At 38.2% G+C, this 26,289-nt stretch overlaps 2 protein-coding genes across 2 annotated transcripts; both read left to right on the top strand.

The window, feature by feature from the left end:
- Window positions 1–2,150: 2,150 nt before the first annotated feature.
- prlra (prolactin receptor a) lies at window positions 2,151–16,074 on the top strand. The gene is made up of 9 exons (XM_020642978.3): window positions 2,151–2,306; window positions 8,680–8,773; window positions 9,038–9,170; window positions 10,749–10,918; window positions 11,841–12,007; window positions 12,160–12,301; window positions 13,364–13,460; window positions 14,110–14,179; window positions 14,296–16,074. The coding sequence occupies exons 2-9, from the start codon at window positions 8,701–8,703 to the stop codon at window positions 15,388–15,390; spliced, it is 1,947 nt and encodes a 648-aa protein (XP_020498634.2). The 5' UTR covers window positions 2,151–2,306; window positions 8,680–8,700; the 3' UTR covers window positions 15,391–16,074.
- A 1,247-nt stretch (window positions 16,075–17,321) lies between these two features.
- LOC109990792 (alanine--glyoxylate aminotransferase 2, mitochondrial-like) lies at window positions 17,322–26,072 on the top strand. The gene is made up of 14 exons (XM_020643015.3): window positions 17,322–17,540; window positions 18,523–18,611; window positions 18,770–18,960; window positions 19,072–19,195; window positions 19,285–19,379; window positions 19,763–19,856; window positions 20,065–20,158; window positions 20,795–20,895; window positions 21,080–21,172; window positions 22,269–22,401; window positions 22,975–23,063; window positions 23,228–23,377; window positions 24,571–24,669; window positions 25,158–26,072. Exons 1-14 carry the CDS (start codon window positions 17,444–17,446, stop codon window positions 25,257–25,259), a joined length of 1,551 nt encoding a protein of 516 aa, XP_020498671.2. The 5' UTR covers window positions 17,322–17,443; the 3' UTR covers window positions 25,260–26,072.
- Window positions 26,073–26,289: the final 217 nt, after the last annotated feature.

The following is a 26,289-nucleotide window of genomic DNA, read 5'->3' as shown; positions in this document are numbered from 1 at the left end:
TTCCCAAAGATCCAAAAGACTTCTGTGTTCTGGTGCATCCCCAGCAGAAGTAAAGGAACAATGTCCTCAAATGATTTCCTTGTATGTGATTGTATGCTGAAATCTCTGTATCCCTCTCAGAAGATAAATCTGTTTCTCATACTTTGCATATCAATATCAAACAGTTCAAGTGACGGAAAGCTGTCACATAAATGCCTAAATAGAAATAATAATAATAAATTAGATTATATAGCGCTTTTCTAAATACTAAAAGATGAAAGAGTGACAGAATGAGGCAGAGCAGGGGAGGTAGTTCACATACTGGGATACCTTACTATGTTTATAGCTCCCAGTAAGAGGAAACACATTGCTTTCACAGGTCACAAAGCTCCGATCATAACAATGTGTTTTACAATATTTGTTCAACTAGAGCGTGCAAAGGTCGCTTAACGACAAAATAAGGTCCTGTTTTTTTCCAGAGGAGAGGTGATTGTCTTTGATTTGGTAGATGAAAACATTTTATATATTCAATTTGATATACAAAATAAAAAGGGAAATGTGTTAAAGTCTGTTTTGTCACTGTAAACTCCCAAAGAAGCTCACAACATTACTGTCAGTTCAACAAATGGCTTTAATATTAACAGTTTTGAAGGTTGACGGTTCTTTTTTTTCTCTGTCTCACAATCACACAACGGAATGTAAACAAGGGCTGTGTTCAACTATTGTGCTAAGGTTGTAGTAGACCTAATAATAAACATCCAGTGTTGAAAAATTAAGCCAATGCAAAGAACTGCAGTTCCATGAGTGTCCACTTGAGGCTGGTTCCAAAAGACCTGGAAGTCCCATACACACAATATATTAGAAAGTCTGTTTTGACAGAAGAAAAAAAAAACATGTTTACAGCCTGGTACAAAAAAAAAAAAGATTTTGGTCTGATTAGTTAATGTCTTTATTGGCAAAAATTTCCCGGTTTCAGGGATTTTACAAGTCTCTGTTCTGATTTAATAAAGAATACAAGTTGTAGTCTTAGTAGGGGCGTGACCAATATAACTGCAAGCAGCCATGTTTAAGCAGGTTGTCAGGAGGCTTTCCGTTTTTGTCAATCATTTTAGCATTGTTCTTTTTTAAACAGTCTTCATTCTCTAAACTCTAAGTGCAATTGTCACAACAGTTTAATGATGGGCTACATCCAAATTTGCATGTTTGCAAAAGGTAGTAAGTCACCCAAAACTTTTCATTTATGTTTCAAAACCTATAGTTTCTGTGTCCGTTTATTGGTCACTGCAGCCAAACTGAAAAGTTGTTTTGTCATTGTGTGAGTTTCACTGGTCAAATGTTTCTGCTTTTTGTCATCTTTTTCATGTTTTTAGAAACTTGTAGTTTCTCAATTCACAAAAAATGTTGAAGAAATCTCAGTATCTGATGAAAGAAAGTTCAGAAGTTGTGAAGAGTTTAAAAGTTTTACTGAGAATCAACTGTTTTGATCAGTGAGCTATAAACAAGGGATTTTTTATGCAGATTTGTAGAGAATTGCACACATGAATGAATGAGAAATTCTAATCCGTTGTGAATGACAAAGTAATTGTTCAGAGCTTAACGATTTGAAAAATATGCTTTTCTCATTTGAGAATTGTGCGAAAGGGAATGAGAGAAACTGTAATATTCGCCTCAGCTCCAGCTCTTTGCCTCATGTTAGGTTGACTAAAAGTTTTGAAAGAGTCAGCATTTCCAATATGGCAACCACCATGGATGGGCTTCCAAAACAGCCTTTCAGAAACCAATGGGTGACATCACACAGACCTTGTCCAGATTAATATACAGAGTATGATATAGAAGTATAGAATAGATGCAATGATATGTTGATTTATTGATAGGCCTGTATCAATTGACAGAAAATATTTTGAAACTCCTCCCACTAAGACAATAAAATAATGAGGGAGAGCGAGAGAGAGAGAGAGAGAGAGAGATATATATATAGAGAGAGAGAGAGAGAGAGGATGGAGGATGAAAGTACCTTAAGCAGCCTACCATAAAATAAACTGGACATGCACTAACTAAATCAACCTGCACTTTTTTGTATTACTCATAACCTCCAATCTCTTGCCTGAGACGGTCCATGATGTGGGCGTGGCTTCCGTCCACTCCGCCCCGCCCCCTTCGGGTTCGCAGAGGGTTTTGAGAGAGCGGATGGATGACGCGCTCACTTCGCGAGTGTCACAGTCAGGACGGCAGAGCTGTCTCCTGTCACCCCCATAAACCAGTTATGCTAACGGACTCAACACGACTCATAAACCGAGGAAGAGACTGGAAACTTCTATGAAGAGCTGGTAAGATCCACGTTTGTCTCTCAGTATGGTCAGCAGGCTATTCGTTTTATTATCATTTTAGGTCTGATCAGTGGCTCATCATTGGTGGATGGTTTGGAGCTTGTGAACTTGAACGCATTTTGTGTATCACTTTAAACAAACTTGAATTAATAGGCATTAATAAACATGATGTTTTAAGTCCTCAAGTGCTTTTCAGTGTAAAGTCCTTTGGAGTGCATGATGTGTTAAGGACCATGAATGAAGGAGAGAGAAACCTGTTCATTCTTATTGAATCCACAGAAATGTTTCATCTACAAAGCTAGTTTATTTATCAATTAGTCAATAAAAAAGAGAAGTGTTCACCACTTTTCAAGCAGAATTGTCAAAAAAACATTTTCCAGTTTCCGCCTCTTAGATGTAAACATTTACTCATGTTCGTGTGATGTATTATTGTAAATGAAAAGGCTCTGGATTATAACCCTTTTATTGTATTAAAGAAGCACTTTGTTGTCTTCACTTGGCCTGTGGGAGTTTCTAATGATTTTTACCATATACTCTCTGAAAGCACTTTCTTACTTTCTGAATTGAGAAAAAAAAGTCTTATCAAATGATTATCATTGGAACCACAACTTGAGGCCTTACGTTGTTCAGTGATGAATGTATTTTCAAGGGATGAAGGATTTACAGATCATATCAGTCCGTTTTTTCTTTTTTTTTGTATTTCTCCAAAAATGTGATTTGAACTTGTTTTTTTTTTTTCTTTCAATGACACCTCAAACAACACCTTCACTTTGTTAAAGTAGTCTGGATAAAAAAATAAGAAGTAAGGGCAATAGATGAACAGCTGACTGATTACAAAAGGTAATTCCCATAGCGTAGGAGGAGGATGCTGCTGGGTGTCAGCGGTGTAATGGGATTTCTCGGTTCATGAGCTGCTCCTGTTCTAGATGCTGTCTGCTTGGGTTATGGTGAGGTGAGAGGGGCTGTAAGCATTTATAGCACCAAGCTGATCAACTCCATACCAGATTACGATTTCAGGTGCCTGCAGCTTACTGACTCTTGCCACTTTTAGTCCCGCGCCAGGACTTTATATAGTCAGTGCGTACTTTAAATATTAGGTCCCACAGCTTCATTAAATGTTGGTTGAAAAAGTCTGTATGTGTTGCCATGCTTCAGTGATAATATATTAAGCATATTTAAAGGCTACAGTTTTAAAACATGCATAACAGTTGGATCAGTTGTTCAGATCAGAAAAGTAGAGCTGGTCTTGGGGCTTTTGTCACATGATAACACCAGATGCCCTTTTATATATTACAGATAAGACAGACTTAGTCCTTATCACAGGGCAAACCTCGTATCAAAGCTCTTTTTCAATGCCTACCTTTTCAGGATTTACTTACTGGCATCCAGCTTTAGAGTTCATACAAAAGACAGAAAGTCAAACTTTTAAATTAGGAAACAGAAATTCATCACATGAACAAAACAAAGCAATATGCTCATACATTTATACAAAGGCTTAATTGGAAATTATAATACAAAAACAAACCATAAAGTTAGTATTGATTTTTTCCTCCCTCAATGTTTCAAGAAAAGAAAAAAGTTGTTATTGATGTTATTACACCATCAGATGAGCAGATGCCTGCAGCGGCAATTAAATCCGCTCGATGGGGCGGCTGGAGGGAGGGGGGAGCTTTTTTATATTGCACGACCAGTACATGTTATGTCTTTTCTACTCTTGAGTTGGCTTTTTCTCACTCATCCCACTTGTTGATAATAAAGTCCAATCACAGGTGACATTGCGATAAAGACATAAACTGTCTTTGTAGTGCTGGAATCTGCCATCTTGGATTTCCGTAGCGTTTTTTTTTTAAACGTCTTGCCTCCTGAGACCCCTCTTGTAGTCCAAGAAGAAAAAAAATACCCACAGGACATGTGTGAACAAGCAACTCAGGCAGATTACTCGTCAGGATGTGTGAGAACATCTTTTGACTGAAACCCCTGGAAGCCACTCTTCAAATCCAATGTATTTATTGTGAAGGAAAACGGCTTTGGAAACAGGAACCATAGTGAGCTGTGGTTACTTTCTATAAATACAGGTCTCCCTTATCTTACTAACCTATTTTAAATAAGCCCACGGGTCAAAGAGCCTTCCCAGTACATCTGTGCTTTAAAAGTACATGAGGGCAAGGGAGGTAGGTTGGCCAAGACAACTGAGGAACAGCATTCATACAGGAAAGTGTGAAGTAAAAAAAAGTAGTGATGGATCAGTGTTGAAATAGTCAACACATGGTTTGTGGTTCAGAGTTAGTAATGCTGGAAGCTGTTTGGTGCAGTCAAGTCGACGTTGCCTTGACAACTTTGTTTAATGTTTATCCTAGAATATTGTTTCTATTTAGAAGATGGACAGATGTGTTTAATTCGCAGTGTTTGTCACATTGTTATACTTCAGTTCTAGTGTATCTTGAACCCTGCCTGAAAAGTGAACTGTATTTCCTATATGGGTGGGACTTCCCGGGTAACCCCACAATACCATACGCAATATGTGACCCAAAATTACATCACTACACAACAATAACTGATATGGCAAGACTGTCATAAAATAATACTGAAGAATGTAAAATGAAAAAAATAAAATGCTCCTTAAAAGGTAAATACAGGATTAATGTATCTATTCTTAGTACGCTTTATCTTTTAACTTATTTTCTTGACTGTCCACCATTGTTCACTGTCAACTTGTTTGGCCTCATTCATATCATAAGAGCCACTTTGTGGAGGATATCTATATATCTATGTATAAGGTTATATATTTTTGTTTTATTAAAAAATGTTGATATTTGGCACCAGGGAGTCTGAGACCTGACATATTGCCGTATTTATGTTTTTTCCCACCGTTTGAGTAGAACCATGTCTCTGAGGTGCTAACACAAGATTGAGAATTAAGGAGCTTTTGTCTGACATATGGATTATTATTAAATCCAGATTTTATGTTCATATCCTGAATTGTCAGTCTTCTATTTAAAGTAAGTTTACGAAGTCTAACTTTAGATTTTTTTCCTTCGACCCAGATTTAGATTTACAATTTGTGAAATAAGATATGAATAAGATTTTAAATTAGGGCGCGATAGATATGGGATTTTGGGGGCCGATACCGATACTGATATTTGGGAGAGAAAAAAATCCGATAATGATGTATCGACGGATATATTTCTTAGTTCTATGTTCGATCTGTAGAGATACATAAAGCTACACATTCATGGCATTGATCCCTCAAATGCACTTATCAAACACTTGTGGAAAAGACATAGTATAACACTGACAAGACGATCACTCAACTGGTCACTCAAGTAAATGCGCACGAATGTGCACCACCACTTGACACTCTGGAGAGTGATAATGCTTATTGTAATCCATATAGAACACTCTGCTGGTTAAAGAGAACTGCTAGTGTGAAACAACGATACTCAAAAGAAATGCTATTTGACTGGTGAATAAATCTAGTAATATCAGCATATATCTGCAATAAAATGTAGCTAATATCGATAGTCGCTGGATCTGCTAATATCTGCAGATATTATCAGCTGGCCGATCGGTCAGGCTCTACTTTAAATCCCCACTTGCAGGCATTAGGAATTGTACCAATACATTAAATTACATTTGCAACAGGTTCAACTTCATTTATAGGCCTAGTTTGACTAAGGGTTAAAGTTTCATGTCCTTCAAATGTTGCTTCAAGTTTTCCTTCTACTCTGGGATCTTGCACACCCCTATGAGAAGTAAAGTGTTCCTAGATAGTATTTGTGTCCTGTAGCTCAAACAGGTTTAGCACATTTCCTCGAAGTCGGTTCCAGTTTGAGCAGGAGTGGAGGTCACGTTTCTGTTATTATGAAAACCTCGTGCCCTATTCGTGGAAACTGCCTATTCAGTTTTTCCCTTAACTTTGCATGAAACAAGGCCTGATTTACAGCTTATAATGTATAGTATGTATTGTTTCTGATAAGAGGATTGATCTTTATCTGTAAATCAGGGACTGTTACAAGAATGAGCCAGATTTATGTTGTACACAACCTTTTTCTTCAAATAATGAATACACTGTTTGGGTCATGAAGTTATTTAAAGTCAGAAGAGACTGATGTTGTATGAAACTCTCAGATGAGATGGTTGTCACAGTGAAGTGCTTATACCCCGTGGGAAGGGAGTATTGTTGAGTATTTAAACTGAAGGTGCCGTTGTTTTATTATATTTGCACTGCACGTACAGTTACAGTTAATATAAAACGAAACAGTAATTCACTGATGATATATTGTGTAACAGGTTCTCCTGAAGGTAATAATAAAGCTCTTATGGTGCATTACCAAGAAACATGCCTTGATCACTCGTTGTTTTTTTAATGGGGTGTTTATGTGAGTTCGGGGTCTTTTGGAGGAGGCCTCAAGTGGACACTAAGGGAACTGTAATGTCTTGTAATTCTGCATTGGCTTCATTGTTTGACAACAGAAGTTGCCGCTTGGTGTATACCTGTAAATGTAGTCTTGTGGTACAGAGTAGGTCACCTGAACTTGTGTAAGACTGCTAAGCTATATATGGGAAAGCTAGCAACTGTAAGTGCATCAGTTTTCTGTGATACCATACATTTGGATTGATAGAATCATTTACAAATATGAGTGCCAATGAGTCCCAAGGTAAGAACTGACAAAGGTTTATGTACTTTAGATACTTTATTATTGCATGTCAAATAAAGTCAAATTTAGTTGGCAGCAATCCACTCCATAGCAGCCTCAAAGTGTGTATATAAGCCTATACACACAAACATGGGTTCACCCTTAACTATAAGGCTGATGACCAAAACATAACACTTAAAGTCTAATGTTTAGAATAATGTCCCTAAGGGATCTGTTGGTCTGCACTGTTGGATAGCACTTTCCCAGCTTAGCAGCTTATTCAGTTTGTGCTACTGGTTACGTAAGAAGGCTATATGCAGCAGGAGGCTAATCCAGTGCCGCGACCTTAATGCCAATTATGAGATCATGGTGACGTTATTGAAATTAAGGCAGAATAAACAAGAGTTGCAAACAGTCACCTGCCTAAAGTCATTATGGTATTAAGGAATAGTGCCAGCTTTGAAATAAGCTGCCTGCCAGGGAAAAAGCTTTAGTTTTTTCCATCAAGGGGAATATCATGACTATCACATCAGTTAAGTATTAAGTAGGCAAATCAGTGGATGTGATATGACAACTTGTGTCAGTCTTGTGTGATATTATCCACATAGAATTAACATACAGGCTTAAAATGTCATGTGAAGTTGTTATGTCGCATGTTTGAAAGGGAGTAGTGTCTTCATGTTTAAATGTGACTTTTGGGGGACATTTCACATAAAGGTGTTCTGTTGAAAGTCTTAGAAATACCACATGAAGTCTATGCACATTTACAATTTGCACATTCTCCTCATAACACATGACAATAAGTGATAAGGAGTAAGACCATTATAAAGCTGTTGCACAGAAATCTATGAGTATTCTTCTCAGGTTTTAGTGGAATAATAATAAGAAAGAGATCATCTCCTTATTTAACATTCTTTTCATTCATGTTGTTTTTTGCTAACATGTTTGCTTTTGGCTAAGAAGTTTTGGGGGTCACAGCACACCATCAGTTAAGAGAAGAAAATGCCGGAGCATGTTGCAGACCATGTGAGGTTGATTGCTTTCAGCCAGCTCTTAATTTTTAGTGACGCAACATCGACTTAGGATCTATTTAACCCCAACTTTATCTCCTATCCAACTATTCTCCCTCCCTCACCGCTTTCCATGTGGGCTCAGAGATGAAGAGCCATGGCCAGTAATAACTCAAACATCAGCACATGGCTAGGGAAAAGTAGGCTTCCAACTCATGTGCACAGGAATCAAGTAGGTCGCAGCTAGGCAAACCAGCCTCCCACTTTGCGTGTATCTGTTTCAGAGAGGCAAAAGCCTGAACGCATGTTATGCAATCAGTCGATGCTGCATGTGCCAGCTGGTAGAGGTAGAAACAAACAGAGATGATGTTTTTAATCCTTAGCGAAACAGCATACAATCTCTGCAGAGGACATTTTGCTTTCAATTCATCACATCTACTGTTCTGTAGTGGGATTTGTGTCGTTTTAACACTTAATCATGTCTGTGTGGGATTTTGTTCTATAAGCTAAGAGCAATGACAGGATTCTGTTTTTGAATATTTAGAAATAAAAGAAACGTCTCAGCCACAGTGTGCTGTTTGTTATGCAAGCATGTTGTGACTCAACACAAACTTCTGTTGTGTTGGACTGCATCCAACATTGTGGGTCATTTTGTTTTGGAAAGAGCAAGTATCAGCAATTCTCTGACACTCACCTTCTTGGTTAATGTTTGCTTTCATCCACCAGCCTACCAGGCTTCGTTGTGCCATGATGAAGACCTCTGCGGAAGTAAACCTGCTTCTGTTGCTGCTAGTCTTCACATTGCATGTAAAGGGAATGCGTAAGTGTTTGCATGTAGCTGGATTTGAAATATTGCTTCACTATCTATTTAAGCTTTTGGTAATGAGTTCAAACACCTCAGAGGTGTTTGGTGTATCACAAGAAACAACTGGGTAAATTGTAAAAACGCTGTTTGACTGTTTGGAGATAAATTGCTATTTATTCCCAGTTGATCTAATTGTTTCTACTTTTGTTACATACTATAAATGTCTCATTAAATATGTATTAATTGCTTGATTTTTCACCATTTCCTGTGTGACTATAGGCTACAGCCCACCAGGGAAGCCTGCACTGACCAGATGTCGTTCTCCAGAGAAAGAGACTTTCACCTGTTGGTGGGAGTCGGGTTCTGACGGGGGGCTGCCAACCACCCACGCTCTGTTCTATCGTAAAGAAAAGTGAGTCAACAAAGTCAGGAGAAGTCATATCAATATAAATGTCAAGGTTTGAGAAATTGAGACTAGCAGTAGTACAGCAACTGTGGGAAACACTATTGGGCTTATTCACACCCTAAAGGTCAACACAGTTGTCAATGAGCGGCCTACCTGGTCTTTCGTAGAAGCGAGGCCACCAGACAAGTGTAAGAGGATAAAGATTGCAGAGATTTATGTGGCACTGGTTGGGGCTGTGGCCAAAGACAAAGCTCCATGCACTGAATCAGCAATTATGCATGCTATGAAGGTGCTATGAATGTGCACAGAGAATTAGATTATATATCAATCCGCAGTGGGGAAACTGATGTTCCACCAGCTCAATTCATACACACAACAAACATTATCGACTGTACAATCAGAATACACAACAAGTAAACAAATCACAAACATCATTGAAACCATTTGAGGCATCATTTACAGCCATGAATCATAGCTGCACCTTCTTCATTCAAATATCTGACGGCTGCTGGAAAGAAGGACCTCCTGAGTCATTCAGTGGAACACTGAGGCATCAATTCACTTTCCAGGAAGCCACCAAGCTATAATAAAGATATGGGTGGCAAAGTTAATACAATGTCTGGACATACACATTGAGTGGCAACTCAGGAGGATGAGGTTAAAGGTTTAGTTTTGGTAAATAGATTAGATTAAACTCAATTTATTGCATGTATGAAACAAGTATTTTTAATTTTCAGGTATAACATTTGCTGTATTGTGGTTTTGAGTGGGTTAGCATTCACTTCCAATCCATTAAATATTGAGCTAAAGCAAATAGCCAGTTAGAGAAACTTAGCCTCTAATTTGTCCCTTTTGTATTTTGTTGTAGTTGTGTGTAGCTACAAATCCCACCATGTCCGGGCTAACAATGTTATTTCACTTTTTTAAACAACAGAGAGAGAAGGCGTGAATTTGTTTTGGCTAACAACAGTGTAAGCTAGCGTGTAGTGATGTTAGCGAGGCTATGGTAAAGTCAGCTTGGTAACAGTAAGCTAGCTTAGATTGATATAACCCAGTTACAAAATGTTGTGTTACATATAATACATATTGTACTATCAATGCACCGTGCAGATTCTTATTAACAATAAGCAGTAAAACAAGAGCAAGTTGTTGTGTTTTCAATGTTTGCTACGTTGTATCATCATTGAATTGTCCAATCCTGAGCATGTCGTTCGAGGAAAAGGTAGACGTAGGAATATTTTTGAATGATGGCTTTGTGGTATTTTTCCACTGGCGGCCCTTTGCTCATAAAAAAACATGTTAGCTGAGTAATTTGTAATGTCTTCTTGAGGGAAAAAAAACATTCTAGAGGTGAAGAAGGACTTGTTCTTTCATTTCTGTGTTCAGTTCAGAAAAACATGTTCGCTGTGTATTTGGTTTACACCCTGTCTTTATGTCTCTGTCATCGTGTTCCATACAAACACACACACACACACACACAGTTTTAGGAACTGAAGCATGAAGAATACATGTTGTTCTTCGTTAATGTACCACTAGTGTACACTGCAGAAGATAACACGGTGTTCGCTTTGCCTTCTCTTGCAGCTCCGAGGCCGTGTACGAGTGTCCCGACTACCGCACAGCTGGAGAGAACTCCTGCTTCTTTAACAAGAACAACACATCCATCTGGGTTAGCTATAACATCACTGTGGTGGCCTCGAACGCGCTGGGCAGCACATTCTCCGATCCAGTGGATATAGATGTTGTGTACATTGGTGAGTGCTTGCTACCTCTCCTACATTTAATTATTGGTTGAATTTAAACTCAAGGTCCTAATGTTGGAGGCTGAATATCCCCATGAGGATTAAAGAAATGTGTTTAAATGCACTCTCTCACAGCTGCTTGATGGCTCACACTGGGGATTATGCTCTTGAGTAACCAACCCCCCCCCAGATGGAACTGTGCACCAAAGGTCATCGTTTAAAGATAACATTTTGTCTTTCCAGGTCATTGAGGTTATTTATTATAAAATTATAGTTTTTTATTATAAAATTTAAGAGAAGCCGACAGAATTTTAGAATAAGAAATGAAACTTATAACAAGTATTGCCTGTCCCAAACCCGTGCCTAATAACACTTATTACTGATCACTAAAGACTAGACTTTTTCCTTTATTAAAGGGACACTAGTTCATTTTTAGTGAAGCCGTCCTATCCACTGGAGTACCAAAAAGAGATTCATCCATGGCTAAAAATTGGACTTCACTATTCTACCCTTATTGTGACTTTTTTTTTTTTTTTTAATCTTCTGTACCCAATTGTTAGAGGATCATATTCATTTTTTGGAGATAAAACTTTGTAGACCAATTTTTTTAAAGCGGTAACAAATTGGATATGATTAAAAAAGCTGTAGACATTTGTTTGTTGTTGTTGTTGTTGTTTCTTGGGAGGGGGTTGCAAAAATGTAGAATGTACAATTCAGGTCTTCTTTCTTTCTTTTGATTAAAAATACATACATGGAAGATCTACTCAGCATTTTATAAACTACTATAAATATTGTATGTGGTTTGGAATGACACACTACTGTCTTATTGAGATCTTATTGCTGCCCTTTGTGTTTTGGCCTGATTACTCTTTCTGCTCAGTCGCGCACAATAAGCAGACCCTCTCTCATTCACATGTTCTCTCTGCATCTCCAGTCAAGCCTAATCATCCAGAGATGGTAACAGTGACTGTGTTGGAGGACAAGGGCTGGCCCTTCCTCCGAGTGTCGTGGGAACCGCCGCATAAGGCTGACACTCGCTCCGGATGGATCACTCTCATCTACGAGCTCCGAGTCAAACTGGAGGAAGAAAATGACTGGGAGGTACATAACTCTTCACTGGAGCTTAAACTTCAACCTGTTAATTGGATATATAAAAGATTGTGAAGTTTATTATAGCATTTACAATCTCTCTAGTTTCACAAAGCTACATTGACTCTGCATAACGATGTCATTTGTGTGCGATCTATTTCCAGATGCACCTTGCAGGCCAGCAGAAGATGTTTAACATTTTCAGCCTGCGATCAGGTGGCACATACCTTGTTCAAGTGCGCTGTAAGCCCGATCATGGCTTTTGGAGTGAATGGAGTTCCACTTCCTACATCAAAGTCCCAGACTGTAAGACTACCACGAACTATTCTCTACCATAAACTATACAGAACACATAACATTACAATACATTTATCATAGCATATGATACCAGTCGAACGGATATGATACAGTTTATTGTCCCCTTGGGGAAATTAGTCTTGCACTGAAGTGCTGCACACACATATAGCTGCCTTTACAGTAGACTCAATAAAACTATAGAAACAAACAACAATCCCCCCCGCCATTCTAATGAAAACTACACACTACATTTTTTCACATGATCTGTATTTGCACAAGTTCCACATAAAAAAACTTGACATTAATAAGAGAAAATGATAAGAACACCATGACGCTATTCCACCATCTGTACAACCTTAAAAAAAACATGATTTAAAATTTTAATGAAAGTGGCAGAAACATGTCTTTGAAATGGTTTACTTTGCATTGGGGAATTCTGCATGAACAGCTGGAGGACAATAGCTAAACATTTTGTGAAATGAGCTCATGTGTCAGCTTACCTCAGTTTAATTGCGACTTTGGGAAACAGTAGCTAGTATTCTAACCTTTGGAAAGAGGGAGATTTACTTACAACTCTCAGACATCATTTCGGGCTTATTCAATTTGTAGAAACTATTAGTTTGAGTTTTTGAAGGTATTTATGTGCTGGGTGCTGGAACTATTTCTTTCCTGGTAGGAATGACTTATGAATTTGTATTGTTTCAATACATGACTGTTTATCCTACAGAATAAACAGTCATGATAAGAAAGGGTTTATTAGTGAAGGTTTGCGGTGCTGGTAGGCTGGAGTTGAGGTAGGGATGGGAGTTTTCTGCCTTTGCAAGAAACAAAACTAGCTGATCCACCTTTTTACAGACAGGCAAAGCTAATTATACCATGACTCCGTTTCACAATTAAAAGACAGATTTTACAACTGAATCCATCTTCTCATTCAGCTTTCATCAATTAGCCTATGTTCTTAAATGATATAATCTCTGTAACTAAGATTTTAATAACACTCTCATACACTAACAACATGTAACTAAAGTCATATGTTGTGTTAAAGCAATCGTGTTATATTTTGTCTTTCAGATATCCAACGAGAAAAGCCCATGTGGGTCCTCATTACATGCTTTTGTGCCTTCATCTTCCTCATCCTCACATGGTTGCTTCACATGAACGGCCATAGGTAAAATATGATAATTTATCGATTTTCTTTGACAAATAACAATATAAATTTATTGTTCATTTTATATAAATGTTAAATGTATTATCTAACCTTTTTTAAGTCAATAGCAGCTTTAGCTTTCAAGTTTATTTTGAGCCAATAACTTTATAATTAGATTAGACATCAAGGTTCTTTTTTGTGATCACATTACTTCAACATAAAATGCTCCAATGTTTATTTTCTAAGCATATTATTCAGGGGCAACACTTTGATTACAACATTTTTTTTTTATGTGACAAACACATCTCTCAGTCATACAATTGATTTTTATTAGGGGTTGAAATGACTGACTGCAACTTCATTGTCACATAAAGAGTTTAAAGATAACAGTATGGAAAATACAACTTTGTACAAATTGAATTTAACACTTAGTGTATGTGATACTTTCATGAATTTCATGTTGATGGAATTTTAATCTTTTTGTTCTTTATAACAGTTTAATAACTTAATAAAGAAAGAGCTAATTAGGTTGTGATCTTTAACTAAAAGGGCTTTTAAGTCCTGCAGGCTTTAATAGAAAATAGTAAGAAAAGTATTGACTCTTTTTATATTTTTTCCATGTGCTGCTCACAAGCCCTAACTTTCATCTCTCTTTTTTCCATGAATTAAGTCTGAAAGATTTTATTCTGCCACCTGTCCCGGGTCCGAAAATCAGAGGATTTGATAAGCAGCTTCTCAAGGTAAAGTGGCGACACATAGATACACCTAAATTAAGTTTACACATGACAACTAAGGTCTTTAATGTGCCCCCTGATTAGTCTATCTGAAACTGACTTTCCTGTATTTTTGTGTGTAGAATGGCAAGTCTGATGAGATCTTCAGCTCACTGGTGGTTTCCGGTTTCCCCCCAACCACATCACCTAACTGTGAGGACCTACTGGTGGAGTATTTAGAGGTGTATGTCCCTGAGGAGCAGGAGCTGATGGAGGAAAGCAAGGATCTACACGACATTTGCCTCAAATCTGAGGGCTGCACATCAGACAGTGACTCTGGCCGGGGCAGCTGCGACAGCCACACTCTGCTCATGGATAAGTTTCGAGAGGCGAAAGAGGAAAAGAGGCAAAGAGATCAGGAGAAGAGTCGAACAGGGACGGAAGACCAGAGGCAACAGAAGGACTGGGAGGAGGAGGGGTTGACCTATGCTTACGAAGACATGGTCAGTCCCAACATCTCCAGTGGGAGGGTGGAGACCTGGCCTTCTTTGTTTTCTCCGCTGCCCCAGTACAGCTCAAGTAGACACAGCCAAAAGAGCTCACTTGAGAAGGCTAAAAAGCACTGCTTTTCTGACAGTCTGTTCCCCCCAGGCTCCACATCTTTCTCCCTCGACCAGGGAGGCCAAACCACCATGGAGGCCATCAGATCGAGCAATCGGGAATTCAGTTTGAGGATCAAGCAACCTCACCTACTCCATTCCCACACTCAAGCTCGCTGCCAACTCCAAGCCCACAGTGAAGTCAACATCTCAAGCATCGGCTGCAAACAGGCTCTTGGTGGTTTGCGGTCGCCGGCTCCCCACTCAGCTGAGTATGTGGAGGTGCAGAGAGTAAATGAGGAGAATACGGTGCTTCTCCAACCTGTAGAATCAGGGCACGGCCACATTGACGGCTGCTCTCAGCTGCCTCTTGGGAAGGACTACAGCAGGGTGCAGGGAGTGGACAGGTACAACAGGCTGCTGCTCAAAGGAGAGGTTCCACAAGAAGGTGATTGCCTTTATGATTACCAGGACATGACTGGAGACGGAACGGAGAACTGCTACACATCATCATCAGTTCCTAGTATACAGAAGCCCACAGCCTGCATTCACACTGTCATAATGGGACATGATGAAATGGTTCTGGCAGAGAATGGTTACATTGACACTTTAACTGCCAGAACACTGCCCAATTACTGATTGCCATTCATGCCAAATAAACCAGGTCTAGGACATTGTGGGACTTATTTCAGACTGGGGCTGAGATGATTTAAAAACACTTGCACTGTGGACTCCTGAAGCTTTTTTTAGTGTTACAGAGTCACTGGTATTTGATTTTGTTTAAATGATATGAATGATTACCTTTATAAAGAATATGTCTGGGTAAATGATCTTGTTCTATAAGATATCTATATGATTAATAACTTATATCTGTTATAATTCTTTTTCTGAATTGCAGGTGCACTGTTTCATGTCATGAAGTTTTGAATATCTTTCCCGTACAATATGTGAACTGGTACAATGTGAGTTTAAGTTAAAATAACTCAATTGTGTAACCTCAGACTAAACTGATATATATATATATATATATATATATATATATATATATATATATATATAGGCCTATATATTAAGTTAATACATGACTGGATCTAAACATATTGACATGATTTTTTGATATGCAAACAGCAACAACAACACTTATTGTAGTGACTCTATCTCTCTTGTTAAACAGTGATAGTTTCAGTTTTTTTGCTTTTTGCATGTACCATATAGCTTTATAAACAGCCAGCCTCGTACTGTATACTGAATGCAATTCGAAACAACAATCGTTTTGAAAAGCTTGCCATAAAGATCATAATAATAAATTTACTATATGCCTAACTTATAATGATATCTTGATGTTATTTAGTGTGAATTAGTATATCAACTTTATGTGCCTGTTTTATGACATGAATAATTATCAACAATGAGGCATACAAAATGATGCTACTATGTACCTCTGCTTCTTATTACAAACAGATTTGATTTAACTATATTGTCACTTCACAAGTATAAGTACTATGCATTTAACCAGAGGTCCAAAAAAGGCTCCTGAGGTCCTGAGTAAAATCTGAAGCGAATATAAAGTGAAATGAAGACATAAACTTGTTTTATACAGTATGAGCATTAACAGTGAGCATAAAGCCTACTGTATGAGCTTTGAGGGGTGGTAGTGCTGGATTTGTAATCGATGATGGCTTGAATGCCTTGTCACTTCTAGAGTCAGAATATAACAACCAAGGGGAAAAGATGTATGAAAAGGGAAATTATCTTCCAGATATTGTATGATAAAACTGGAAAAAATGAAAACTAAAGGTACTACTTAAGGTGCTTTTTATTCATTATCAAAGGCGTCACCAGGATTTCTGAGTCCCACGAAAAGACTGTGGTTCCCACTGCAACAACCCAAATCAATTTGTACAATTACCACACCTCCGTAAATGCTTATGACCAATAAAGGCATTAAAGAATTAAAACTTTGTGTTACACCAAAAAAAGATCTGGGATTAATAACCTCAAGTGAGAAAGTGTAGTATTTTCTCAGCAATATCTGAGGTCCTATTGATTTTTACAAACACTGTTTTACAACACAAAAGTAAAATAATGTAGGCGTACTCTATCTGATACGATGGCTGATGATGGTCCACAAACTGGCATATCGGTTTAGGCTAATCTTACTATTGTTTATATTTTAATGACATCCAAGGAGAGCCACTATGTCCTATTTAAACAAGAGCTTTGTCTAAATGCTAAGTTGTGTCCGTTTACAAACGCAACTTGTTTTTTTACGTGTGAAGCTGCGGCGATGCATTGTGTCATACTTTAATTGTCTCCCAGAACTAAATAAATGCCTATGTGAATTCATCTAATAGCCTAGGCTCAATAGACCAGGCTTATTTAATAAAGAAATAAGTGCCTACATGCATTTGAACACGTGAAAAATAATTCGACCATACATAAACTCGGGGTTGTGTTTAAAAATGTCCAAACGCTTGGTGGCGCCAAAACTCCTTGAAAGGTGAATTACGCGCAGGAATAAAAGGGGAATTGGCCTTCCATACAAAGTTGGGAAACGTAGCGTAAGTGGAATTGGGGTCAGGTCACTGCACCGCCTGTCCCTGGGTATTCCGAGAAGGAGTAGCTGCCTGGAAGAAAACTTCTGCAGAGCTTTCAGACGGAGAATTTAGTTGGATAGCAGCCTCTTCTCAACATGTATAAACTTGTTTCTTGCCTAAGAAGCTACAGTGCAGTATTAACAGGGAAGTCCTGCTTTCGTCCCGGTTTGTCCAAATTCCACTTGGCAAGTGGTGAGTTACCAAGGAGATAAACACATTTCAGAACCAGAACGTATTGTGTTTAGCATTTAAGCAAAAAAAAAAGAAAAAAAAAAAAGGTTAATATAATCTAGAAACAGAGCAGGCTATTTGAGACCTTAGACGGAAACACTTTCAATGTAACTTAATGTAAAAACTGCTACAAAGTTGACAAGTGTTAGCCATACGTTGAGACATAGTAGCTGCATGTGTGCTGCCAAATATCAAGGCAGTCTAATAAGTTGATATATTTTCTGCAGGCAGTACAGCCTAGGCCCTACATTGATAAAGTGTATTATCAAGAAGGAGGTGTAATGGGACAATACCTCTCTGGATAACAAAAACGTCAGAGTATCATATTTGCTTCTGAAATGCATAAGGTTAGGTTACATAGAAATTGAAATTTATCAAGTTGTTCTACTCCAGTAGACATGAACCAGAAGTACAATGACCTCGTTTTTACAACCTGGGGTAAACATGCAGTTTAGGTGGCCTATCACATGTTGCACAAGGTGAGGTCTAAGGTGAACTGTATGTGGTTAACAGGTTTAGAGATTACTAGCAATATCATCCTGAATGTTATGAATGCCCCAAACATTAATCCAAACACATTTGTATTGAATGTGTATTGAACAAGTATTGAAAGACCTCTTATTGAGGCGTTACTGATTAAATGAGTCTTCAAAAAGAAAAAAAAACTAGTGTGCACGCATCCCATTAAAAAAAAAGAAGCATACATGTGCAGGGAAAAAAATCAAAATAAACTGCAGGAAAAAAAGTGAAGGCTTTGCACGCTGTTCAGCTCCCAATGAGCAACGTGACTTTGGGCAAAGTTTAAATCCTAAAGATCCTCCTTTAGGATCGATAAACGACCTTGATTTAGCTAGGTTTACAGAAGTCAAAGGTTTGGGAAAGGTAGAAGGATGTGCAGTGTCTTAAAACGTAACCGTCTCTCGTAACCTTCATTTCAAATCAGGTGCATTATGTCAGAAATCAGCCTTCAAATACCCTCCCACAGACCTCCCAGAGATGCCGCCATGCAATTTCCAACCTGAAGAATACAAGGTAAACCAACATACTACATTGTGTGCCCTGTTATTACCTTAGTTATGAATATCATACTGACCAGAATTTAATATAAAAACCTTTTGCATTCATTTAAAAGTCAGTTATAGTTGAACTTCACAGGCACAAAATAAAGATATCCTATCATTTCTATTCAGGGTATGTCCAAGGAGCGGATGATGGAAATCCGCAAACTAAATTGCAACCCCATGACGATGAAGGTGACTAGCTATAAGAAGCCAGTCTTCGTCCACCAGGGATTCATGCAGTGGCTGTGGGATGTGGACGGGAGGCGATATTTGGATCTGTTTGCTGGTGTGGCTACTGTCAGTGTAGGCCACTGCCACCCGTAAGGTCCTTGTTTCTTTGCGATGCTGAAAACTTGTTCAGTTCTGATACGCAGTGTACACGTGATAAATATCATTCCAATAATTAAATGTTGTTCCTGTATCGGGTACAGGAAAGTAACAGCAGCAGCAGAGCATCAGTTGAGACGATTGTGGCATACGACAAACATCTACGTCTATCCTACTCTCCATGAGTACTGTGAGAAACTAGCCTCCCACTTACCGGATCCTCTTAAGGTACCCAGATGGCTTACTTCAATTTGATCACCATTATTAATTTGTTTGCTAAAATTCAAATTGCTGCTGGTTCGTTTCTCCTTATGAAGGTTGTGTATCTAACCAATAGCGGCTCAGAAGCCAATGACCTGGCGATGTTGATGGCTCGGCTGCACACTGGCAACTTTGACATCATCACTTTGAGGTTTTTTGCTGTTTTTTTTTTACATATTGTTAGCCAATTAATTCCTTATGCGCTTTATTATTATTACTATTATTAAAATATTTTAAAAATGCCCAAAAACGTTGTATAAATGGAATAGTTTTGTTTTAGGAAATCATAATGTAATAGTGATTAACATACATTTTCTAAGGCTAAACACTAAAAGTCAAAGATCTTTTCTTTTTTCTTTCTTTCAATAATGTAAGATGCTACAGGGTTCTTTTTGTTAGGCACAAACAACATATACAACCAGTTTAGTGAACAAGTAAGTTGATAGTTCCATTATCTCCGTCTTAGGACGAAGAAAAGTTCTCTGTAATCTAAAGTCCAAAAGTGTTCTCATTGTTATGGTTTTAATCTTTCAGAGGATCCTACCATGGTGGGAGCCCACAGACCATGGGTCTAACTTCCAACGCGGCATACAAATACCCCATAGCCAACGGTTTGGGCTGCACTAATGTACGTATGAGCAAACGTATTACAATGCCGTATCTTGAGAAAAGCATATCATTTACAATGCTCTGTCATTTCTATTTAAAAAAAAAAAAAAAAGGTTAAAGAGAGGAAGCTGTGTTGTGTTAAGAAAATGTCTTTGTTTGTGCTGAATGTCTAAATGGCTGTCACTGAGAGGTTGACCCAGTTGACTAGGTTTGTGCCCTATAAACAGACCATGTGTCCTGATGTGTTCAGAGGGCCGTGGGGAGGAAGCCACTGCAGGGACTCTCCTGTGCAGACTATCAGAGACTGTAGCTGTGCAAAAGGTACACACACGCACCCACACACACACACACACACACATGGTTAAACACACTGGCTCTGCTATAAAAAAAAAAACTGGAAAAATCAAGACTTTTGTTTTGGCCCTGAGATTAAGCATTAGTATCCCTTGTGCAATATTTCTCAGAAAGTTTAACTATACTATCATTTAATGATTACTGATCATGTGGGTGGCAAAGAACAGCTGATGCTGGACGATGTGTGTTTACTCTCTGTTCTTTGCATTTGAGTTTACAAGCGATCAAAAAATGTAATCGGCACCTTTTTGAAGGAGAGAATGCTTGTCTTTTTAGTGTTCAGTATTTCTTTTAAAACGAAAGCAACACGTTTAAGTGTTTTATATTACTGTACAGAGCTCTGTGTTTACTTAATTGAAAAGTTACTGCCTCAAAATCAAGAGGGTAAGCAAGTCAGCTGAAAATAAGAATAAATACATTGCTTGCATGAAGTTAAGGTCTCTCACTGTTAATTGTTGTCATCTAATGGTCATTTATATCTTGAATAAGTTTTCAGCTCATCTCTCTTGCACAAACAAATTGATTTGAAATGTCCTGTTTGTATCCACACGTTATGTCTGGACTAGTTGTATGAATAGGACTTCTCTGTGTTGAATCCCAAAGGTCAGTGCATGGCACACGACCAATACATTGGACAGCTCAAAGAGACGTTTGTCACGAGTGTCCCCAGTCGAATTGCTGCTTTCTTCGGGGAACCTATTCAGGTACTGTATTGTTTGAGAGCGTTACAAGAAATCCATTTTACAGTCAATATGTTTTGAAAGTTTTTGACATTGACATTATTACCTATTATGTTCTTTGTACAGAACTATAAGCAAGCATTAACTTGTTCGTTAGCTTTTCTTTTCTTCCTGTTTGACGTGATGATTGTGTGTTTGGTTTGCACAGGGAGTTGGAGGAGCTGTGCAGTATCCTAAAAACTACCTCAAGGAGACTTACAAACTTGTAAGAGAGAGAGGAGGGGTCTGCATCGCTGATGAGGTTAGGTACACGATTCGACTTTTTTATGACAGTGAAATTTCTGTGCAAAATTTAAACTTGATTGATTTCTACAAAAACACGTGTGCCGGATGGTGCACTAAATGAACAGATACTGTACAAGGTTAACTCAATGCACTGTAGAGTGTTTGCACTCTTGCGTCACAGTGGCTCTTTTTGCGACATAAACATTTGATACAACATTACAACACAGTCACAGAACATGTTCTTGTGTGGGTGTGGAGCTGACACTAACAGATATGGAAACACTATTCAAAGACTTTTAGTAGTTTTCATTACATCTTCTCTTTACTCCTCTAATCCGGGTAATAGTTCTGCAAGGAGACGCATTCAGCATCATTACAATAAATCTGCACATTTTTGCACTAAATAGCTTATTTAAAAAAAAAAAAATCATCTCAGAAAAACGATAAATAACTCTCAGGACAGAATCTGGGTTTGACAGAGACAGAGATATATTTGATGTGCATTAAACTTAATATTTTGACCCATGTCCCTTTTGTTAACACGGAGGAGGCGGGCTTTACAACCTATACTGCAGCAAGTCAGCAGGGGGCGCTCTATATATTTTGGCTTCAATTCCAGGTGGCTATTGCGCCGTCCATCTTAATATAAAGTCTCTGATTTGAAGCTTTGTTTCTTGGCACATGGAAAATGTATGGCCATTATTCACCTTACTTATATGGTTTGTTTTGAACTTCAAAGTTAAATATTTGAGTCTTACTTGCTGAACACTCCACTGGTTGATACCAGCTAGCTGTTAAGTGTTTCTATCTACTGTTAGCTGTACTTAAAACTGCTGCCTCTACCAATTAAGTGTTTTGAAGGCTGTTAGATGAAAGGTGCTAAAATGCAGTGAAGCGCTGAAGGGAACTGAATAATTGATTCATATTATTACTTATTTTGACAAAACAAAGTTAATCAACGTGTGATTTTTACAGTTCTGAGACAAAGTGACAATGTTATGCCTTAAAGAAAGCCATGTAAAGCAAACATACAAAACGTCTTCTTTCTTCTTTTCTTTTTTTTTTTTTGTGAAGCTCCTACAGTGATAGTAACTTTTTTTTGCACCCAACAGGTCCAAACTGGATTCGGACGAACGGGAACTCACTTCTGGGGTTTCCAGGGTCATGATGTCATCCCTGATATGGTTACTATGGCAAAGGGCATAGGTAACGGATTCCCAATGGGAGCTGTTGTTACAACTCCAGGTGAGATAACACTACATAACACTGTGCAACGTATTAGTGGAAGATTTCAAGAGGGAAAGTTGTGTTTATAAAAGCCTCAAACTAAACTTATCTGTGAAAGTGAAAAAGTTACAGAGAATGCACCTTAATTTTAATTTATTTAATTGTGCTCTGTGTGCTCTTTTTTTGGCTAACCCTACTCTTTGCTGCTGTAACACTTTACATTTCTCCGTTGTGGGATGAATAAAGGTTTATCTTATCTCATCTTAAGTTCCATAAGAGAGCATCCTGGTACCATTTGCATAATCAGACACCAATGACAACTGTACTAAGATTGAGACTATTCTGAGGACATAAAATGGCTCTCTTGACCTTCAGCTTCTCATTGCTGTGGCTTTCTATCGGTCTTATCTTGATGCTGACCTGTTGTGTATGATGCCCTTTGTTTCCAACATGTATTTGTGTGTCATGATGTGTGATCACAGGTTGTTTCTTGTATTATTGTTGCTCCAGTACTATCACTGTTAAGTTGTCTAAGGTTTTAGTCTATAAGGCCATTGAATGAGGTGTGAGCTTGTTTTTTCATGTTTCCAGAAATTGCTGCCTCTTTCGCTAAGGGGGTTCACTTCAACACCTTCGGAGGGAATCCTGTGGCTTGTGCCATTGCGTCATCAGTGCTTGATGTAAGAATGTATCTGTTCTTTGTTTTATTTAAAGTTCAGCATACAGGATGTCTGTGTATTGATAGCGTAGCTGCATCTAAAAACTTGAACTTCATCATCCTAAAAACAACACTGAATGCCATTTCAAACAAGACTATGTTTTGTTTTGTTTTTTTAATCAACAGACTATCAAAGAGGACGGCGCGCAGCAGATCAGTCTCAATGTGGGAACCTATCTGATGACACAAATGGCCGAACTCAGAGACAAGTATGAGATTATCGGTGACGTCCGTGGAAAAGGCCTCCAGATCGGAGTGGAAATGGTCAAAGACAAGGTACTGAGTCTGTAACAGAAGCGACAATCATCTCCCCTCACATGCTTGAACAACGTGTGTGTGTCTGTGCTGTGCCCCCCCCGGGGGCATGGTTCAGCAGTGCCCCAGTTAACAATTAGCCTGAGCAGAAGTGGCCATCTGTAACTGTGAACGGAAAAATGTCAGCTGCAGGACAAATACAACTTAGTGAAGTTCTGCACGTTTGTTCTATTTTTTTCCTTACTGGCAGATACTGTTTCAGAAAAAAGCGCCAACAAATGGAAGAGCAAGTAAAGAAACTTCAAACAACAAATGAGGCAGTGTATCAGAAAGAAATGCTGTCAAGGTGAAATATGTAATCTTCAGTTTTGTTGATTTAATTAAAGCAACAGCATCATTTTTTTAAGATAGCTGCAGAAATGTTTGGCAAGTATCCTCCTTTGTCAGGGTTTGAATAAGACATGAAAAAGCAAAGGCTCCCGTCCTTACAAGAAAGGTTAAAATGCCTTTATTAAATTGGCTACTTCTAGAACTTGCCAATTCAAAGTCATTTTTCAAGATTTGCTCATGCCCTCCATCAAACAGCGTCGTCTTTTTTGAACTTTTACTACTTCTAAGAAGCTCTCCTGTTCCTGGACTTCTCATTTAATAAGGTTACTTTGGCTTCATTTCCTCAGACTTCCTGTATTTGGCACATGTCTTTATGATTTGTGAGACTCTGCTGCATTGAATAATTTTCCAACGTCTGTGTTTGATATTCTCAAAGGCTGTTTTTGACGTTGAGACCCGTAAAGCTCTCTCTTTCAGGTGCTGGTGTGTCAGCAGTTAACACAACGTTAGGTCAAGGAGCATGGAGAACGATCTCAGAGTTTAGGATGACTTTCAGGAAAACTCTTAATACACAAAGGCTTATACAAACCAAACCAAAAGGAAGTCAGTCTACTACAAATTACACAATCAGAAATGACCATCAAAGTCATTAAGCATACTTGACATTTACAAAAATGCCCTGAAAACAACTAAAAACTAGTTTGCATCATAAAGTTGTCAAATACAAAGAAATAAGAATTTGTCCCGGTTCTCTGGAAGTTGTCTTTCTTTTTATTCCTCTGCAATAACAACCATTTTGTCACACACTCTTTAAATATCATTATGATGAACACATTTTGTTTTAACTTAAAAAAATAACTATTCATTCTTTATATCAACCACAGGCCAGCAGGGACCCTCTAGCCCCTGAGGCGATAGCTGAAATCTTCGAGGACATCAGGGACATGGGAGTTCTGATAGGGAAAGGAGGCGTCTATGGACAGGTAACCACACTCACCTTTTTGCTTTTAACTTTTAGCAAACCGATCTGGAGGACTTTTACTTGCACATGTGCACATCACTTAACACAATTAAGTGCAAGTATTTCCGTTTTTTGCTGTGTATGACATCAGAAAAAAAAACATACACTAATCACATTAGAATAATTTATTTAACAGCCCGAGCATTTAAGAGTCAAAATACACAAAATGCCACAAGAAACCACACCTCTTTTTTGAATTCAACTTCTTTAAATGAAGTCAGTGTTTTGTGCCTCAACTATCCCTCATCATATCTGCCAAAAACATTTTTTTTTTAGTTGACTGGATGCTTTGAATATTTCATCTTCTGCTGTTTTAACGTGTGTTTAAGAAATGTGCCTGTGTCAGTACATGAAAGAGTAAAGCGTCTGACCTGGTGTCTCATGTTGTTTGCACTCAGTATCTCCGGCGCGCCATAAACTCTTTGTTCTGATATTTTCTCTCCATGTAAGACCTTCCGCATCAAACCCCCCATGTGCATCACGATGGAAGACGCAGATTACTTCCTGGCAGTTTTTAACAAGGCCATCCACAACTACATGGAGAAAAGATAAAAGGTCAGCTGGATAGCTGGATGTTGTGTTGATCTTTGAACATGTGAACAACGTCAGTATTAATGACCTTCTGAGGAAGACTACCTCTGTTATTGTTCCTGCAAGAATTGTATAATGGAACGATTGTAAATGTGCCTACATATCGTGTAATTAGAATATTTTTAAAACATACCTCACTATTAAATGATGAAGGAATCTTGTACTGTGCCTTACTTACAATGGACTTGAAATGTATGTTATTTGGGGATTTACTGAATCATGCTTGGATATAACTTTCAATGATTGTTTTAAAAAAAAGTGTCATTTCTGAACACACTTTGAGTCCTGCTTGTTTCTTAATGATTAATGTGAAAGTAAAAATTAAGAATGAAAGCCCTGAGAATGATAATTTGTCACACTGCCCCCTGCAGGAATATTTTATACCAATTTGACCTGTTAGTTGCTCGGAAGCAGAACATTAGAAGTGATTTCAATTATCACTTGAATCTATGTTTTTCTCTGCAGTATCCAAATCCTTTGATGAGGTATTGTCTGTAAACACTTGTACTGTACTAACTTTCAGATTCTTATCTTTGTTTCAACACCTGATGAAGTTTGTTTTCTGTTCAGCTGTATTGTTTATGTTTGGACTACTTTAATTGTTCCTCTGGTTTAGGGCCACTCGACAAGCCCCTTTGGGTTTCTTTAGCTTCTCCTGCACTTTTCTTTCTGAAGTTATGTTTTATGTTTTACTTCCTAATCATTATGTGCTGCTTGTTATTGTTCTTTAATGGGGTTTTTTCTCATGTGCAATAAAAATAAATCTTAAGGGCATTTGATGCTAACTTTGATGCTTCTACCAGTTAATACTCAAGGTTTTAACTAGCCCTCATGTTCTTGGATACTGCCTTCCGTCCCTGATGGCTCGTATCAACCTCCAACACAAATGTCTTCAATCTGCCTCAACCAATAACAGTGGTTTATAACAGTTCTTCCATGTGAAGTACGAAGACCCAGTTCAAGACTTTGAACGTGTTTTGACCATCTGGGC

This window comes from Labrus bergylta, chromosome 17, assembly GCF_963930695.1.
Source record: "Labrus bergylta chromosome 17, fLabBer1.1, whole genome shotgun sequence".
NCBI classification, from domain to species: Eukaryota; Metazoa; Chordata; class Actinopteri; order Labriformes; family Labridae; genus Labrus; species Labrus bergylta.
This window is presented reverse-complemented; position numbering and strand designations above follow the sequence as displayed.

What these genes read in the sequence shown, in the direction of transcription:
- LOC109990792 (XM_020643015.3), top strand. Translation starts at nt 17,444, where the DNA reads ATGTATAAACTTGTTTCTTGCCTAAGAAGCTACAGTGCAGTATTAACA. An exon ending in TCCAACCTGAAGAATACAAG is followed by an intron (nt 18,612 to 18,769) that starts GTAAACCAACAT and finishes ATTTCTATTCAG; the next exon opens with GGTATGTCCAAGGAGCGGAT. An exon ending in ACTTACCGGATCCTCTTAAG is followed by an intron (nt 19,196 to 19,284) that starts GTACCCAGATGG and finishes CTCCTTATGAAG; the next exon opens with GTTGTGTATCTAACCAATAG.
- prlra (XM_020642978.3), top strand. Translation starts at nt 8,701, where the DNA reads ATGATGAAGACCTCTGCGGAAGTAAACCTGCTTCTGTTGCTGCTAGTC. An exon ending in ATTGCATGTAAAGGGAATGC is followed by an intron (nt 8,774 to 9,037) that starts GTAAGTGTTTGC and finishes GTGTGACTATAG; the next exon opens with GCTACAGCCCACCAGGGAAG. An exon ending in CTACATCAAAGTCCCAGACT is followed by an intron (nt 12,302 to 13,363) that starts GTAAGACTACCA and finishes TTTGTCTTTCAG; the next exon opens with ATATCCAACGAGAAAAGCCC.